This window comes from Aythya ferina, assembly GCF_964211825.1.
Source record: "Aythya ferina genome assembly, chromosome: 16".
Classification (NCBI taxonomy): domain Eukaryota; kingdom Metazoa; phylum Chordata; class Aves; order Anseriformes; family Anatidae; genus Aythya; species Aythya ferina.
In genome coordinates, this window is record NC_140315.1 from 4,282,860 (window position 1) to 4,301,539 (window position 18,680).

General features: G+C 40.9%; 1 protein-coding gene across 5 annotated transcripts in view; it reads right to left on the reverse strand.

The window, feature by feature from the left end:
- The window catches only part of CDH4 (cadherin 4), a 663,903-nt gene that overhangs the window by 452,466 nt on the left and 192,757 nt on the right, over positions 1–18,680 (reverse strand). The window contains exon 1 of one of the 5 annotated variants that reach the window (XM_084537929.1): positions 1,720–1,912. The exons of the other annotated variants lie outside the window; for them this stretch is intronic. Within the exon in view, the coding sequence (XP_084394055.1) occupies positions 1,720–1,773 (54 nt within the window). The 5' untranslated portion in view covers positions 1,774–1,912. Of the gene's footprint in view, positions 1–1,719; positions 1,913–18,680 lie in introns of those variants that run through there. 5 annotated transcript variants of the gene reach the window in all.

Below are 18,680 nucleotides of genomic sequence, written 5' to 3' on the forward strand. Positions count from 1 at the left end.
TACACTGGAGCCACGCAAAGGCCTTATGTTGCAACACCCAAATCACCCGAGTTTTGCTATTGAGAAACTGGGCAAGGCCCCGGCCTGGAGGAGGAGAAGCACCCCCAGCTCGCAGCAGCCTCTGCAGCTCACAGCCTCCTAAAGCCCCCTCGCTTCCCCTGCAGCAGCCCTGAGCTTCTGCCGGCTGCTGCCCTGTGACCCCCCAGGCTCTACACTTGCCAGGCTGCAGGGAGGGATGGAGGGGAGCCCAATTAAAACCTAGCAATTAGCGCAGCCCCTTGCACATCCTGCGGGGGTCCAGGGGCAGCGCTCAGCTGCTCCGTTCTGACTTTGTACCACGCAGCCAGGGACAGCCCCTGCCACAGGGACAGGCTCGCCTGGCCGCAGCGGTCGGGGCTCCTTGGGATGGGGACACCCACCCCAAGCAAGGAGGGTCCAGACTTCCAGCTTCCAGCTCCCTGGAAGCACACCAGCCTGCGATCCACACCAGGTGATTTATGCACAAGCAAGTGCTGGTGGCGAGGGATTTCTAGCGGTGCTGGGCTGTCAGCTGGGCTAGCCAAAGCATCGCTTTGCGATGCCGGCTGTGCTCCAGACTCCTCCGGTCCCAGCAGGGCAGGATGAAGCCCGAGGTCCAGGAGAGCCACTTCCCAGAGAAAGTGCAACTCCGGGCGCCCACCCGCATCCCCCAGGCTGCCGACACGCTCTTGGGCACAGACATCGCAGCGTTACGGAGCCAGGAGGGAGGAGAAGCGGAGGGTCCTTTCGGACGAGCTTAGTAAGCAGAACGCAAGCCAACGGACTCTGCTAAAAAATCACGCCCGGGAGACGGATGCCAGCTACTGCATGGGAAGTGCAAGAAAGCAGCGGCTCTGGGGACTCTGACCGTCGCTGGCAAGACGTTGCAATTAGGAAACATTTCAAAGGGGCTGGCTGAAGATAACAAGCTCCGGATCGGAGATCAGCCCGTTGCCGTAACAGCGCTCGCTAGCCGGGAGCGCATCGGGGCCGCTCCTGCGCACCCAGCCCCTCCCCGGGGCTCAGGCTCGGGACATCGCCGACCCAACTCGGCGCTGGGGGATTTAAACAGGAAAATAAGCGGCTTCTGTCCCTGCTGCCAGCCCATGCACGGCGCGGAGCAGCGGCCCCGCTCGCACCGTGACACCGCGGGCAGGCACCCGGTGATGCTCCGCAGCCAGCCCCTCACCAGGGGGAGGGAATAAAAAAAAAAAAAAAATAATAATAATTAAAAAAAAAAAAAAAAAAAACACGGGAAAAAAAATAAAAATAAAGAATAACCAACAAACTTTTCAGCCCGTCACACGCTTCAGGCCCCCTGGGGGCGTCGAGGGGCGCAGGAAAATAAAAGTTGGCGGCGGCGCGGGGCGGGCAGCGCGGATGCTCGCTCCCCGCAAGTTCAGGCGGCGCCGCGCAGCGCGGAGGGCAAGTTTCGCCGGCACCGCGGAGGTAACGGGCTTCGGGCGAGCGATGGCGCTGAAAATAATCACTGCAAAGAACATATATATATAAAAAATTAAATAAATGAACGCATGGGTAAAAGGGAAGGGAGAGCCCGGGCAAGCTGCCGAGACGCCGCTCCCCTCCCGGCGACCCCGAGCCCGAAGTTGCTGCGGATGCTGAGGGCTGGGGGCGGCAGCCCGGGGGGGAGGCGCGGGGAGCGCCGGTCACCCCAAAACCTCCCCGGGGCGCCCCACTTACCGCCGCCGAGCCCCAGACGAGCAGCACCAGCAGCAGCCGCGAGCCGGTCCTCATCGCCCCGGCGGCGCCCGCCCGCCGGGCTGTGGCGGTGCGGCTGGCCGCCCCGTGCCGCGCGGTGCCGGGGACAGCGGCTTGGCTCGGCTCGGCTCGGCTCGGCTCGGCTCCGCTCGGCTCGCCGCGATCGCGCCCCGCTCCTGCCGCCGCCGCCGCTGAGCGCCCGCTCCGGGCTGCAGGTGAAGCGCTCGCTGCGCGCCGCCGCTGCCGCCGCCGCCAGGCCCCGCCCCCCGGCCCCGCGGGCACGCGCCGCCTTAAAGCGGCAGGCACCGCCCCGCCGCCTGGCGGGGTGAGGAGGCGGCTGTGGTAGTGGGGGTCCTGGTCCTGGTCCTGGTCCTGGTCCTGGTCCTGGTCCTGGTCCTGGTCCTGGTCCTGGTCCTGGTCCTGGTCTAGGTCCTGGTCCAGGTCGAGGTCCTGGTCCTGAACCTGCCCATGCTCTGTGGAGCTCTGCAAGCACACAGGGACAGCCAGCAAGAAAGCTCAGGGAAAAAAACTGACAGAAAAGCTAGAGTATGTAGGCAAAATAACAGCATATCTGAGGGAAAGCTATGTCCAGTGAGGGATAAACTAGTGTAACAGCAGGAAAAAATGTATCCGCTGAGGAAAAAGTAGGGTCTTCAGGGGAAAAAAAGTAAAGTACTCAGGGGAAAGGCAACCAGTGGGGAAAAATCTAATGCATCCAGGTGAAAAACTCATATATCTGTACGGACAGATCACACGGGAAAGATGAGTGGATTCTGTGAGGAAAACCCAGCCTACGCCATGAGGAGAAGGCTGTGTGCGGGGGGAGAAGCACATCCACAGGAGAAACCGGTGTGTCAGTGAGGAAAGCTAATACATGAAGAGAAGAAAAGCGTACTCAGGGAGAAAAAAGCACAAATATCTGAGGAAAAGTGGCCTGCCCTGAGGAAACGCAGCCGCTTCGCTGCAAAGGCCTGTGGCAAATTTCAGCCGCGGGCAGCCCCTCACAGCGGGTCCCCCGCCTTCGGGCACTGCCCTCGCCTCAGTCCAGCTTTGGGCAGGAAAAGGGGAAAGGGAGGAAAAGGAACCAGCTCCTCGGTGATTTAAATGACCCCGTCCTTCACCTCAAGGGAAACAGGCGTGTCAGGCCCAGTCCATGTTCACATCAGTAGGGTGTAAAGCTAACTCCATTAAACGAGAGGGTTCCTGCTGTAAAAATACAGGCAGATCAAAGCAGGCCTGGAAAGCAACACTCCAGTCAGTTTGGGTTTGCGCAGTACTCTGGAAAGGGAAAGCAGCGATTTCAAGTGCTAAGTACGGCTCCTATTATTCCCATCCAGCCTGAACCTGGCATCCAAATATGATCTTTTCCCTTTCCGAATGCAGCTCAACTCTGCAAATAAGCGTTCTCAGGCATGTATATTTTGTGCATATAAATCCAACATCGATTTGCATAAATAGATGCATACTATCTGATGTACGTGCAAAATCAGACATCGCAGCTGAAAAATCTAGCCATTAAACTATTCTGTTAGATTCACACATTTTCTAAGGAATGAGACACATAAATCCACTGACTGCATCTTTTGCTATTGAGTAGATTTAATAGCATTGTGTTAACACCTAGAGATGTTAGCGACAAACTGTAGTAAGCTCTGTAGGCACGTATAATGAAAAGACTGTTCCTATCCCACCAATTTACAGTCTTGGTGGATTATAGGGTTTGTTTAGTTTTTAAACAAGAATTTCTGAGTACATTATATAACATAAAATAAATTCCATCATTGTACTGAATTTAGTGTATACCCTTTTTTATGAAACTAACAAAAATAGTCAGTTGACACTATGATAGCAAAAATAAATCCTTATATATACATTCAATAATCTAAATTTGTTCCTTTTATTTTTATCCTAAATTCCAAAGTTTGGAGGAGGTTGTACTAGGCTGAAGGGCAGCTGCTCATGCTATGTAAATAGAACTACAAGTACTCTGGAGACTTCTGGGGATATTTTGGATTTGTGCAACTAAAGCGTGAATATTTCCTTCTGCATACCTATGGTCAGTTATTTTGACTCTTGCTGGACTACAGCTGTTGCTATGCATGTGCTCACTCTCTTTGATAACTTTGTTAATATGACAAGTTCTACAAGTATTGTCAAAATAAGTCTGACACCACAACAGATTGTGAAGAAAAGGCAGAGCAGTAGTGAAAAAAAAATAGAATTCTTCAACATGTTTACAGTTGATTCCTAATCTGATGGCAAATTGATTTTTTTCCCAAACTAGTTTGCCATCCCTCTTTCCTAAGCTGTAGTTACTAATTCTGTTCGTGGGGAATGACTGCAAATGGAGTGAGTTATTCTTTCTGGGTATGTTTTCCAATTGCATCTTCATTAACACTGACCTGTGTGAGACCAAAGGTAATTTTGCAAAGTGAGGTGTTTCCAGGAGGATCAGATAATCCGAAAAGGAGAATACAAGTCCAGTATTCAGCCAGTGGAAATCACTGGTTTATAGGTGTGGTGGTTTTCACTCTACCTTCTGCCATCAACCCTCAACACTGATGAAGTTCTGGAAGGAATTAAAGTTTTGCTAACTGATTAGCTAACTTCTAAACCATCTCCTTGTTTGGAAGCTATTAACGTAAAGTGTTCAAAAAATGCCCTCCTGCATGTCATTAAGGAAAATTAAAATATGCCATTTACGTTTTTGTAGCTACTGAACTTTCACAAGTTACTGCATTTAAGAGTACAGGACTGAGCTGGGGCTGAACATGCGTTATTTGAGAGGGTTAGCTTCAGACTCTTATTTCACTTTGAGTCTGCTGGGAGACTGGTTATCAATTGCTATTCTTGCATAAAAAAGGAAACAGGAAGCTCTCCCGTCTAACATACGAATGCTACAATATGTGGATTTAGCTGGATGAAGACATTTAAGAGTGTATATGTGCACATTAAATCAACTTGCTAAACACCTCAAGAGCAAAACTGCTGATCCTAAGAGCCAACTTGCTATACTACACAACGCTCAAGAGAATAAAAGGCTCATAGATGAGACATCTACAGAACTGACTGTGCCAAGATAATGAGGAGAACAGAGTACACAAGGGATTTTTCTCTCCTTGATGCACATACGTAATTCCTATTGACAGCAGTGGGAGTTGCACGTACATATCAAGGGGACAATAGAACTGTTAGTAGAGGAGATGAGTATCAGATGTGAGCTGTGTTTCCATGGGTAGAGAAAGAGAGAGGAAGGTGTGATCACTGAGGGACAGTACAACACACAATAAAATTGTCAAGCAGCTATCAAATACATGAAAGCATGGGAATAACAAATTGAATGGACAGGAAGTGAGAAAACAAAGTCTCAAGAGACTTTTCCCTTCCTAGCTTAGGGCTGATATCTGAATTTCTTATTTGGGAAATATTCCTGCTGGCTTAACCTGTTCAGTTCTCTGTTAAGTAAATGTTACACTGAACTCAACTACATACTTATGGCCTAGATGCTAAGGATAATAAGTGTTTTTATTAAAAAATCTGACAAACAAGGAGAAATGAACACATACGTTGCGTACACCACACTTCAGGTATCTTCTATGTGATCTGATGATTCTTGCTTCTTAAATAGGAGATAGCTACTTAACTGGTGAATCAGAGAGTCATTATTACAAATTTTGGTTTGTGTCAAAAGCAATAACAAAGGAGTACATATATGTGCAACCTGCTTCTGGATTGATAATGGCAAACTATGAATTTGTGCCAGCAGTTCAAAACCAAAGTGAATGAGAAATGCCTTCAGATTTACTCCACATGTGGGATCTTTTTAGAATGTACAGGGCAGGTGGGACAGGATGAAACTGACGAGTAAAGTTAAAGATAAGACAAAGCTGTGGAGAAATTACTTATCGGGAAGAGATGTAAGTACCTACCAGATCTAGACAGAAGCCAACACAGGAAACAAAGAAGCTCCTGAATAGGAAGAGAATAGCCACAGAGGGAAAATAACTAACAGTAAAAACCAGACTTTAGTACCTTTATGTAATTCTTAAAAGCAACAGCAAATTGGAGGAACTACGCGAATGGTTGGGCACAGCTCAAGATCCTGGCTCTCTCTTATGATCTGGCTCCAGTACAAATCTAAAGACAAAATGATGAGTCACAGAGGAGAAAATGAATTGAAGAAAGAATACATAGTAAAAAGGAGTGCAGAACAAGGACAGAATATTCATTAACTAAGCTGATTCTGTACTCCCCTGCATGTGCTACCTGTGTGCAGGGATGGCAAGAACGATGCAGCTATCTTTCTGGTTAAACAGATCTTTTGAAGTCACATTTTCAGTCCTGCCAGATGTGCTGTGATGCCAAGGAATTTGAACTTTCTCTCTTTTACACTACCTTCTCATCAGTATGTTGTGGCTCCTATTGATTCTCCTTCTGAGTTAGTAATGTGAATGGCAATGAGGAAAATATGACTTCAGAGGCCCTATAGAAAACCTTCCTGCTCAGTTAATTACAGTGACCAAGGGAGGCCAACGTTAGTGCAGTCTGACCTCCAATTATGAGGCACACTGTGGTCTCCTCACTGAACTGTGCAGGCATTGATGGCAGCTTGCCAGCAATGGCTATATTAAAATCAATTTAGAGATCCCAATTCTATATGTTTCACCATAGGTGAGCTAACACACCTTAAACTAATGTCATTCTTACTTTAGTATTGTAAAACCCAATTGACCTATGCAGAACTACTTTTTTTTTTTTTTTTTTTTTTTTTTTATTATTATTATTCATTTATTGTATTCTTGCAAAAATTAAGGAATAAGGCAACAGTAGTCTGAGCAGTTTAAGATTTCTATCAATGCACTGAACTGCACTTTAATGCAGTGTTATTAAAAACCAGGAACAAAACAAACTAACAAACAAAAAATACACAGAATTTGTGTTATTCTCAGGAGATACAATGGGTGCTTATTTATGTTAAGATGCCCTTGCTAACAACTTCAGAGACAACCTGTGTGCCTCAGACAAAGAAAATCACAAGGGATGCCTAACACAGCACAAGACTCAGTTAACTTCCCAGGCTGCTCTGTGATGCAATGCCTCTTATTCACAGAGACAATGAAACCCCACCAGATTTAATGAAAAAAAAAAAAAAAGATTAATATCCATTGTGCCACTTCACAAGTGGGTGGAAGACCATAGTTTCCCAATTTCCCAAGCAGCCTCAAAAAACTTACTGATTTTAAGGTGCTCTTCATACAAGCATGTGTTTAAGCATGATTGCGCCATCACCTCAGAAACAAAGAGTTACATGAAGTAGTCATCATCTAAAATGGTTGCATTCACAGTAGCCTTTGCATTATAACAGCAATCTGAAAAGAACATCATTGAAATAATATAAAACAAGTTATTTCCTTCTCATCCTCTCCATGCACCCTCCTCAGCGGCTGAGGAGGGGACACTTTATCTAACAATTCCTGCCTCTGGCCATGTTCCCACTTACAAATTCAACAAGATACCAGAGGAAGTGGCAGGATTTAACCTCTGAAGATCTACAGTTCTCTAATTTCTACTCTTTGACAAACAAACATTTCCAAATGAATATGATTGTAATTTAACTTTATGTCCCTGGGTTCTTATAGGGACTGCTGAAGGAGAATGAGGGTTTTCTAGACTCGCAATTTTCTGGTTTTGTTGTTTATAGCAGCAATTCTCATCACTTCACCATTTCCTTCCCTTCCCTCCTTCCCCCCACTTTTGGAGGACATGGCTCTATTGACATTGAAGTGCTCATATTAATACAATTTATTCCAGTCCAGTGCAAGCAACAATATTGGTAAAGAAACATGCTTTCATTTAGCAAAAGCACGGGGTACAGATCAGGCTTTCTTATATTATTGACAATGTGTGTTTTTCTTCTTTATACGAAAAAAAAAAAAAGAAAAAAGTTTTCTTCTGCACAGATTGGTAAAGCTTAAATAGAAGTTACATTCTGAGCACTCTCTACCTTTTGTGGCTCCCAGCTTGTTTGTATGCCTCCCAAATATTTTATCCTCCTGAATATATCCAACAGTTTTAGCACCTCAGTAGATACTCTAAATAGTGTGTGTGTGTGCATGCTAAATGCTGAGGCAGAGCTCCTCGGAGAAAGCCAGTTACCTTTTAAAAAAGAAGTCATTTTCTGGAGCTGTCAGCATTTTTGGTCAAAAAACACCTGGAAGACAAAGCACTTCACAGGAGATAGCTTTGACAGCAAATGGACATGGATAGTAGAACTGTAAAAATGAGGAAATTTGAAAAGAGGAGAAAGAGAGGAAGAGATGTGTAAAAGATTACTTTATGACAAAATATCACACACTGAGAGAGATTCAGCATATTCCCAATTATAAAGGTAGTGAGAAATGTATCGAGTTTGTCGTTGTATAACTTCAGTAAAGTTCAAGATGTGCATGAAATTTCTGTGAACCTCTGAATCCCTGGTTTATCTATAAATGAGGGTAATAATATGGAGTGGAGGAGTTCTACTAATAACATAACATGCCTACGTTAAATAAAGCTGAGAGATGCAAGGAAGGGAACTATTTAGGAATTCTGTATGCATTGTCAAATGAATGATATGGACTGACTGTAAGCCAAGAATAATAAAAACAAAAAGTCCTCCACCCACACATACAGAAAGGAAGTGTAGACTCACGTGGGTTAAAATTTTGCTAACTACCACTGGCAGCATCACCTAACTCTTCTGTTCAACTGATACTTTCTATTTCTGGACATTGGTGAGGTTCTTGCATGAGCCCAAAGAGTTCTGTCTACAGGATAACTGCCTCGTTTGCCAATGTCTAGAAATATCTGAACTCTAAAGATGATTTTTTCAAGCTCGTGCATTCATCTAATGCTATAATCTGTGATTTTCCTGTTAGCACTCATGAGTGGATCCTGAGGTCTCACATCACCAGCTACACACATGCTTTCAAGCCAGGCTCTAACTTTGTCTAGGACATGTGTAGGCACTAAAAATATCAGTACATCCAAGACAGGGATCCCCTGCCAACGAGTAACTGAGAGGCAGTGGATGAGGGTGTGAGGGTGGTCTCTGTGAGGGAGAAGTGCTGGGCAGGTGCCTGAACCATCTTCCATTGTGAGCTACAGGTGGCAGGCTTGTGGCACAGCAAAGCTTATTGTAAATGACATTTCTTCAGTTTTTGTGGTTGTGCTAATCCATCGTTAGGGGATGGCAAAATCATGTAACAGCCTGGGAAGAAGCACGGGATTTAGATGGGACATTTTTATTACAACGTTTTAACAACAAACACAAATTATGCCTGGTATGAGTTACAGGCTGAATCAGGAACCTGTACTTTAGCTACCTGAATATTTTGACAGAATGGTCATTTACACAGCTGATCCTTAAGTCTTTTATGAGAGATAAACCCAATAACCTTGCTATGAAACCTCAGCAGGATGCAGATGCTATGATAATCCATATGAAAGCTACCACATTGTGTTGTACACTGTCAGACAAGTCAATTATTTTATTCCAGATCTAACATAAGCTTCTGTTTAGTAAACATGATGAGAGTCAAACTTTTACATATATATATATAAAGTGCTTAATTTGCATGCAAAATTGCTGTAAGTATGTATGCAAATAGGAAAACTCATGCACAGATGACTAATTAAGTGCGTTTATGTGAGAAATTACCCAATGCACGCATGGATTCTCCGTAATTGTACACACAACTCAGATGTGCGATTGCATATGTATTTTGGACACATAACTGATTGAAAAAATTGTTTCTCGATACTGTATTGGAATAACTGATGCACATGATCAGAAATACGACATCTGATAGGACTTTTGAAAGAAACAGCAGAAACTTGTGATGAATTTTACAAAATGAATGGAATCTGCCATCTCTAGCACTACCATTTCCCAGTTTCCTTATAACCATAACACGTGAACTTATGGTTTGAAAAGAGCCATTTCTACAAGTACTGTAAGGAAACACTCAGCAAAACAAAATTAGTGTTACAGAACAAGAGACAGTAAACTTAAGCACGAGGTTTGAACCTTACTATTACCTGTTCTGTATGTGTTTTGGAAATAAACAGTAAATTTTACTTCATGTGTCTTGATTATGTTCTAGTTCTTCTCACCAGAGCAGGGTTTGCAATATGACAGGACAATATCCCTTGGAAAAGTTCGGTGCATTTTGTTGAAAATATTGGCATCAGTCTGTTTCAATGTTCCAGGCATTATCAGTTATTATAGGTTCCTTTACCTCTAAATACTGATTGATTTTCTTTGTATCCGAAAAGTTAGAAAGTTCATGCTAACACTATTAACATGCAGTACAGTAAACAAATTGTTGCAAGTGTCACATGATAAACATCCCTGACCCCAATCTCCTGCGAAGAAAACTACCTGTCTGTATTGTTTTGATATGCTCTGGCTGCTGAATGCAGGCATATATCTTCTTTGTGATATTTTCTTATTTTCTGTTCTGTGCATTGTATTCAGAACTGAGTATAATAGCAGTAAGGGTAGCACCTATTTGTTTACACAAGACGTACAACATAAGGTTTACTGTTTCTGTCAGCCACTAACATAGGCAAAGGATACCTGTCTGCCTTCTTGGACACAGCCGAATCAGGCCCACACACACACACAGGGGACAGAAGAAAAGGGAGTGTGGTGTGCTGACTGCTTGCTCAGAGCCAAAGTGCAGTTGTGCTGGAGACAGACTCCCAGCAGCATTTTGAAATCTGAGGCTCTGAATGTAAAAAGTCAGAGAGAAGGAAAAAGGGACACGCTGTTTTGTTTTGTTTTGTTTTGTTTTGTTTTGACTTGGAACAAATTTTTTCGGATTAGATTTCGAGAGCTTTTCAAGTAGACTTTCTGCCACTAAGTGGTGCTATATACAGTACAGCATCTTTATGATACTGCATTTACAGGGAGGAATAAACCAGAGCACTGTCAAGCTGATTAGACTGATGTAGACACTTAACAAGTGTCCATTATGCTGGTTTAATCCTTCTGTGGCACTGGATAAATCAGGAGGAAGAACAGGCCAATCCAGATGATTAAAGAAATCCAAAGACTGAGCCCAGGCATGCAACATCTAAAATGGAGGATTACAGAAAACAATTCTAATTTTTTAAAATCTTTATCTGGCTTATTTTGTCCCTTTTAAAATTATTAGTATTGTCTTCTCCAAGCTTATGGGTGTTTAAACCCGAAATACACACCCAGTAATACCAGAGAAACAAACTGGTTTTAATTAATACTTGCTATTATTCTCAAACAACTAATATTATTTTTAAAACATGCCCTACTTTATATCAATTTACACACACACACAAAAAGAGTATGTTCCTTCTGGAGTACATATCTACATGTGTATTTACCCCCTCTCACCCTCCAGAAAATGTGCACTGTAAAAATAGGATGTAAATTCGGAAGGAGAATGCAAGCTTGCAACTTTGTCTACCTCAGTCCCAGGAGAAGTGTAAATACAGCAGAGAAAAGAACTATTCTGACATTTTGATACCCATACACTCTTTTGCCCCAAGCAATTATACACGTTGCCTCTCAGTCGTGGCTGGTGCAATACATCCTGGGTATGGATCAGCTGAAAAAACTGTGCTATCCCAAGAATGGGATATCCAAGAATTCAGGAATCACAAGACTTGCCTCCTATTCTAAAGAAGAAGCAGTTTATTCAGCCTCAGTGGGTGAAGCAGCTTTCTCCTTTTCTCTTCTCTACTACTGGTATGTCCTAGAAAAAGGAAAGATGAGGAGAAAGGACGGAGCAGTGAACCATCACTCATGTTCCATTACCCCCTCCTGGTCCCAGACACAATCCGACATCTGGGACTGGGCATATTTGATCAGACCAAAGGACCCTAAAACATTTCCTCACTCTGAAGCCTGATCTATATGCCTATAGAGTTGTTCTGCTGAGCTAACTGCCTTTGGAAAAGAGGTGGAACTTCTGCGGAGAGGATTTGCACCTTCTGTGGGCTGTGTTTGTGTGCAGGGTGCCAGCTTATACACCGTCTTCCCAGAGAAGTGATTTAAATCAAGAGTCACAAGCTGAAAGGGTATCAAAGCTGTACAGGAACCGATTACTGCTATAAATTTTCCTGAAACAAACCAATGCTTTGCTGATTCTTTGGTTGTTTTCAGGTGGAACTATTCAGAAGATGCTAGTGTTAACTCACAACATTGACTCCTCAATATTTTTCATTTTTGCTCCATGAGATTATTTTTAGCTGCTGTGCATCAGCTCTGCTTTTGAAAATATTGATAGGTAGAGGTTTCAGGTTCTCCTCGAAAATAACAAATGATTTATTGATGGAAATACACTGAAACAAATATATCCATAAAATTAATGTTCCTCCCCCACTGTTTTTAAATGAAGTTAGAGACAGATGCTAGAGACAGATGTGAATTTCTCAGGAGAGAAAGAAATATCACAGGTAAATCAGTTTTATACCAGAAAATCTGATAACAATGAATAGAAGAGATGAAAAATAAGTAAACTTTTAACAGAAGAATGAACCCTTTTCAATTTTAGAGGAAATGACAACACCCAATTAACTTTATATGAGTTATTTATATTATTAAATCATTTCTAAATCCCTCAAAGTAGCTAGATGTAAACACATAACAAGAAGCAGAAGCTAATTTAAAATGTCCTAAGGAGAGAGCAGGAGAAATGCAAAATTAGAGTGTCACAGACAAGGTCAGCTGCAGATTCAGAAGCAACATGATTCTTCTGACAGTTACTTCTTTCCCATGCACCTCTAAAAATATTAAAAAAGAAATCAAGAATTTGCATAAAACAATGATCTAACAGATAACTGTTAGGTGGTCCTAGAAATTATTCTCCATCCATATTAAACTTTTCACATATTAAAGTAATAAGCTGTCCCAAGCCAGTAAAAACTTGAAATCTCAGTAAATAAATAAATCCTAGATCAAATATATGAATTAGTTAACATATTGTTTCACAAATTTTGAAATATTTCATTTACATATTTTAAACATCCATTTACACGTTTTCAGTTGACAATATATTTACATTGGTCCAAAATTTCTCTGGCAAGCGTTTGACTATCAGTGGGTTCATCATCACAGAGCAGATCCTTAGCACCTCTGCATTCCAAAATTGTGGTCCCACCTATCCAGCTGCCTTGCACTGGAAAATTAACCTAAAATATCCTTTCCCACATGTATCATCCACCTCATTCCTCGTTGGACCTGCAAGGACTTTCAAGTTATTTTTTGAATCTCTTCATTTAGGAGACACAAGTTGTACAAGAGTGCATTAGACAGTGAACACAGTCCTATAGTGATTTACTGTCTGGCTTTGGGAATTCACAGCTGTGTTTGCCCACAGCTGTTAATCCCAAGTTCAGTTCTGAAGCCCCTTCATCATTAAAGAGATGCTATATTTATGAGCAGTTTGATGCTGTTGGGGCATCAGTACTTATATTTGAAATCATTGCTGGTGCCAACATGAACATGCTGTGTATGTGTGCTATACCCTGTGTAATTGCCTTTTTCGTATACGCTCTCTGAAATGGCTTCAAAACAATGGTTCAGGAACTACAAGAATGTATTCTTCTTTGAAAGTCTAACTCAATGCTACTCTGGCTGAAGGCTGGCCATCTTGCCTACCTAAATCTACTACATTTTAATCAAGTTTTCAGCTCCTGCCAATTCACACTAATAAATTTTGAGAATGCTTGGTATACGTCAGCCCATTGCTTTTATAAACTGCACAGCTTTTGGCATTACAATTATTGTTCTAATATTCTAAAAACTTGCTTTCATGGACTGTTTTGTCTTTAGTAATTACTTGGAAAATGAATACAACTACTTACATTGAAAGAACAATCAAGGGAAAAATCTGAAAATATGGCTTTATACTACTAAGAGACTAAGATATTACTTCTCAGTGTTAGTCTCACTAAAAACTTTTTAAAATATTAGACATAATTCCTGCAGTGGTAGAAATGGATAAGAAACTTGAAAGCTCCAGTTTGAATTTGCAAGAAGCTTTCTGCTAAGAAAAATAGAGATAATAGATTTGGAATATAAATGAAGCACCAGGTAGATTTTCCCACTATAGAAGGAGTACATTTTATATGTCTACTAATCTGCACACTACAGACCACAGAATAGTACAAATACTGCTTAAAATCAGAGAGAAAATATAAAATGCCATTTATGCCAAATATCATAAACTACTCTTTCAATCCTTTCATCTATCAGATTTTATGGGGAGTGGAGACAATAGCACTCCCTCACAGAAACTATAAAGAAGTTTAAAAGTGAAATCAATATCATAAGAGGAACATCTAGCTGAAAATATTTAGTTGAATTCTAAGCAATATAAAAGGGAAATGTTTCTGTTGGACTTAGGGTTTTAAATTGCTGTATGCTATCATGCAGTATGGACTGTATTAATTATCTAATTTAGACATTTATGTGGTCATCAGACAAGTGGGAACCTGGAGAGAAATCCCTAATTAAGACTTGGGAATTTCATAAGGAGCTGTTACTGCATGGTGATAAAATATTATTTTTGTCTTTATCTTATGAATGTGTCAGGGCAGATTATGTTAAACGCTACCTACATGCATAATCAGATGACATATCTCTGGCAAGGCCCACAGATAACAGTCTACAAATGCATATTTTTTATTTTACAGTTCAGTGATAAAAGAGGAACAAAACTTTCAGATTCAAAATGACAGCAAATCCATCTCAGCTATGTCTTGGGTGTCATACCACCCGCATTTTCCTTAGGACAGGGGGACGGGGTATTTAGTTTGCACTGACAGTTGCAACAGCTGGAAGCCTGTTCCTCTTCACAGCATCTGGAACCATTCTGTTGGCATTGCTGAACCCTCCAGACATTCCCTTTCTGGTCCCTGACGTGCTTCTTATGCAATAAACCACTGGTAGGTGGATTAAAAACATCAGAAATTCAATTTTACACAAGAAATCCCTATCGGATTGCCGAGTTTAACCTTTACAAAGAGAGGAGAACAGGGCAGAGACTGGCCATTTAAAGCTCCACATTTCATTCCATTCAGATTATAACCACATCTCTCGGCATTATGAGTTTGTTGTGAATGCAAAAACACCAGCTTTGAAGGTCTTTTTGTCTTGATGAGCTTCCTGGATAAAGTCAGAGCTGCTGTATTTTGTGCATGCAGCCTTCCAATCCTTATTCTCAACTGCAGGATTGACTTGGACAACAGCATTCATTTATGGATCTCCTTCCTCATTAGGTATTTTGACTTCACAAAGACCATGGCTAGCTCTACTGCTGAAGTAAATGGAAGTAAATACAGGGAAAAAAGCTTATGGGACAGTTTTATTTTTTATTTTATCCTCTTGGCATGCTGGTAACAACACTGTTGATATCAATGGCAAAACTCCTGCTGTATCTTCCTGGACCAGTGCTTAGCTATTACTGGAAAAGTAAATGCTTATAAAGTTATATTTTTATTTATTTATATATATAGGTATATATGCACTTTACATATATAATTATATATATAATAAAAAATAAAAATACAACTATATATTTGCATAACAAATATATATATATACACATTTAACACTACAATTCTATTTTGAGATTATTCAAAGCGCACATTGCTAAAACTCCATCACCTTCCACCTAGATAATATCTTTTTTTCATTTTCTGTTATTTACAAGTATGCATAATACAAACTGACAAGTGCTATAGCTGAGGAAAAGAGGCGAGAAACAAGGACCAAAGGTCTTTGCTAAGTTGCAGGATGAAAGGTGGCTTTGTATAATTTTGCAGGAAGGATTCAGTTTCACAGATCTCCACACGAGAAATGGGGATATTAATGGGGGTTGGCAACCAGCAAACTCAATAAAACTCCTATTTAATTAAAAGTGCATAAGGCATTAATGCATTGTACCCCAGTTTATTTTTATTGGGCTGTATAGACTGAAGTGTCTATTACTCAAAAAAAGCACCTACAGTTGCTCCTGTGCTCAAACCCCACATTTGTTGGTGTACATCCGTTACCATCAGCACTTCATGGACATGCAGAATGATTCTACTTATTTCCCAAAACACAGACTTAGGTTCAAGCAAGTGATTTAGGAGAGTTGAGGTCAAGCATGCCCTCTTCTCAGGAAGCCCTTAGAAATCTCAGACCTGTCCTCTCAGCTCAGTGCGTGCTTCTCCTCATGCGAAGGATCACAGTGCTGTGAGGTAGCGTCAGGAGAAATCTGTCAGATTCTGAAGGACCAGATATACCCAAAATATCAATGAGGTTTGGAGCCACCAGTATTTACTCGGTACATAGCTCTGTGCCTTGAGAGCTCCATAACAAAGGAAGTGAATAGTTAATGAATATTAACTATTCAAAAGGTACAGACACCTAGTTGAGGAATAAGTCACAGTGTGATGGCCTGAGTATAAGGATGACCTCACCACCACCAACTGATTAAAAGTAGAGCAGTATTTATTTTATATCTAATTCCCAGGTTTTAGGGAAAAGATAAAAAAAAAAAAAAGCAAAACCCACAAAAAACAACCAACCATACCAAAAAAAAAAAAACAAACACAAACAACCAACCAAACAAAAGCACCACCAACAAAAACTAAACCAACCATACAAAAAAGTCCCACGTTGTTTCACCTATCATTACATGCCTGCATAAATAGGTGATGGAAGGAGCATGACCTAACAAAACTTTTGCGGGTTTCATTAATGGAGTGCTCCAAAATAATAATAATAAAAGACCTACTGAAAATCTGAAGAGAAATACAAACTTGTAATAGCATTTTTAAATTATTTAATCATAAAATCACTCCTGAGCTTGTTCGATATGAAACTTCATTACAGCGTGAAATGTTAATATAGAGTTCCAACTGCATCATAAATTACTGATTCCTTCAATGATGCATGGGCCTGTCCTACTGTGTCCAACTGCAATTTTAATATTTTCTTAAGAAATGAAAAATTGAAAAATTTGCAAATAATGGCATGATCCTGAAATTATTGCTTTTGGTATCACAGGTTATTAATCAGCTAAAAAGAATAAAAACATTACTTGCTTCACACAGAAAATGATGCAGCTTTTTTTTTTTTTTTTTTTTTTTTTTTTTTTTTTTTGTGTGTGTGTGTGTGTAAAAAATCTAAATGCTTATTTTTGAATAGATCCATTAATAACCAATTCAAGTGCCCTACCTTTCTGCAACATGACAGGTCTGACAGTCAACGAAGGAATTACTACATGTAACTGGCAATTTTACCATCAGAAACATTATTTTGTATACTACCAGCACCTTGTAACGACTTTAAAATGGCATTCACTGTTTGAAAGTGTAAAGTACAAACACTTGCAATATTTACTGACAAAAATTCTTATTTAACAACAATAGAAGCAAAACTAGTGGACTATCTATATGACTAGAGAAATCAAGGAAACTGTGAGGGCACTGTACTTTTTTTTTTTTTTTAACAATAAATGTTGTAAATACTACCCATGCACTGTTTGGATTTTTTTTGGTACTAGCCATGCACTGTTTGGACAGAGTACTGCTAGAAGTTTGGTGGTCTTCAGAAATAGTCCAGTCCAATCATCCACTTCAGTCGTCCAGTTTAATGGCTCCTGTAGATTTCAATATGAATGGGCTGAAATATAATTTTCTTTGCTTCATCGCTAATCAAAGCATCGTAAAAAAACTGCAGAGCAGCTCTGCCATGGATGAATCAACACTTGCCTAGGAAATGTTTCACTTCACATATTAACACTTCTGTCTCGCTGAAAACTGAAGGTCCATGTTGTACATTGTGTACCAAAGATTAACTGTTTGCTATCAGCACTGAGTAATAACGGGACAATCCTGGACATGAGCTAATAAACATTCTGCAAAAAAATAAAATTTATTTTGCATTCTCTTGAAATTTGGATACTTCTCTGCTCCAAAAGAAACCTGATTGTTGGCATCTAAGTCAGTAATGTTTATGTAGGTATGTATGCATGTATTTGGAAAAAGAAAGAAATAACTTTTATTCTAAAAGACATTTTTGTCACACAGTGAAAAGTTGACAGTCTGGAGATTCGATCACTTTGAAGGCACAACTAATAAACATTTCCAAATAAATTTATTATTTTGACCAGCACAAAGAACCTCACTCTCGCCCTTTTTTCCCTATATTTCCATGTTTGTAAACTATTCAGCATTCTTTTAAATCTGTATCAGATTCAATCTAAAAACACTTAATGTCAATAAACACACACAAAACAGTTCTGCTTTTTTCTAGGCTAGCCATCCAAATATTTGCTTGCCAAGAGGCAACGATGCTGAGCAATATCGTGCAAAAGTCTGTAATTTGCTCTATAATAACCTCAGTTTGCTTTATTTTTTATTTCTTCTGGCCATGAGACATGTCAGGAGTTTTCAAAGGCAACCCGTTGCCCAGAACTAATTGGCTGAAAATCACAGTAAGGGAAGAATTTCATTGTTTTCAACCATAATATTACACAACTATTTAGCAAAGGGAAAGAATAATGCGGAATAATTATTAATTGAAGAAAACACTCAGAACACATGAAACATGGAGAAACAAACTATTAGGTCCAATTATGCCACTAATGTGAACACTATTATGCAGTCTTTAAAGAACGCACACTTGAAAGCTCAATTTTGTATTGGGCCATGGTTCAAAAACCAGAGACATCAGTCCCAAGCATGAACAGTGCCAGACTTCAGCGTACTGACAGCACTTCCACCAGCAGTCTGGATTTACCTTAAATAGCTTCTGTATAGCTCTGACTCAAATCCAACTTCATTTAACTATGGAAATGCAGCAAGGTCACAATGCAAGACGGTCTGCCTGCAGATAACAGGCTTCCATTAGTCCATTATACAAC